This window comes from Penaeus monodon, chromosome 21 (genome assembly GCF_015228065.2).
Source record: "Penaeus monodon isolate SGIC_2016 chromosome 21, NSTDA_Pmon_1, whole genome shotgun sequence".
Lineage (NCBI taxonomy): Eukaryota > Metazoa > Arthropoda > Malacostraca > Decapoda > Penaeidae > Penaeus > Penaeus monodon.
The window spans coordinates 19,758,683-19,758,977 of NC_051406.1; the positions used below are offsets into that span (position 1 = coordinate 19,758,683).

At 41.4% G+C, this 295-nt stretch overlaps 1 protein-coding gene across 1 annotated transcript in view; it reads right to left on the bottom strand.

Moving 5' to 3' along the window:
* LOC119586318 (inositol 1,4,5-trisphosphate receptor-like) overlaps positions 1-295 on the bottom strand; it is a gene marked incomplete at its 5' end in the record, with an annotated part of 125,834 nt that overhangs the window by 16,745 nt on the left and 108,794 nt on the right. Inside the window, 1 exon segment of the mRNA XM_037935029.1 lies at positions 37-230. Coding sequence (XP_037790957.1) covers positions 37-230 — 194 coding nt within the window.

The following is a 295-nucleotide window of genomic DNA, read 5'->3' on the forward strand; positions in this document are numbered from 1 at the left end:
CTAATATCAGCAACATGACCGACAGTAATAGCTTACCTAGAAATGAAACCTCCATTCTGGCACTTAATACTGGCTTCACTATCAGGTCTGAAGAGCAAGTGTGGTTGGTACAGAATGTCCACCAGGACAGACAACTCGGCAGCAACCAATGGACGAAGCTCTGCTTCCAGTACTGATACCACGGAGTGGAAGTCTTGCTCAATTACTAGATGATCCATCTTACCAGATAGCTGTCAGGGATAAACTTGGGATCATTTTGGTAAAATGTATGGATAATAAAAAAGTATATAAAAGA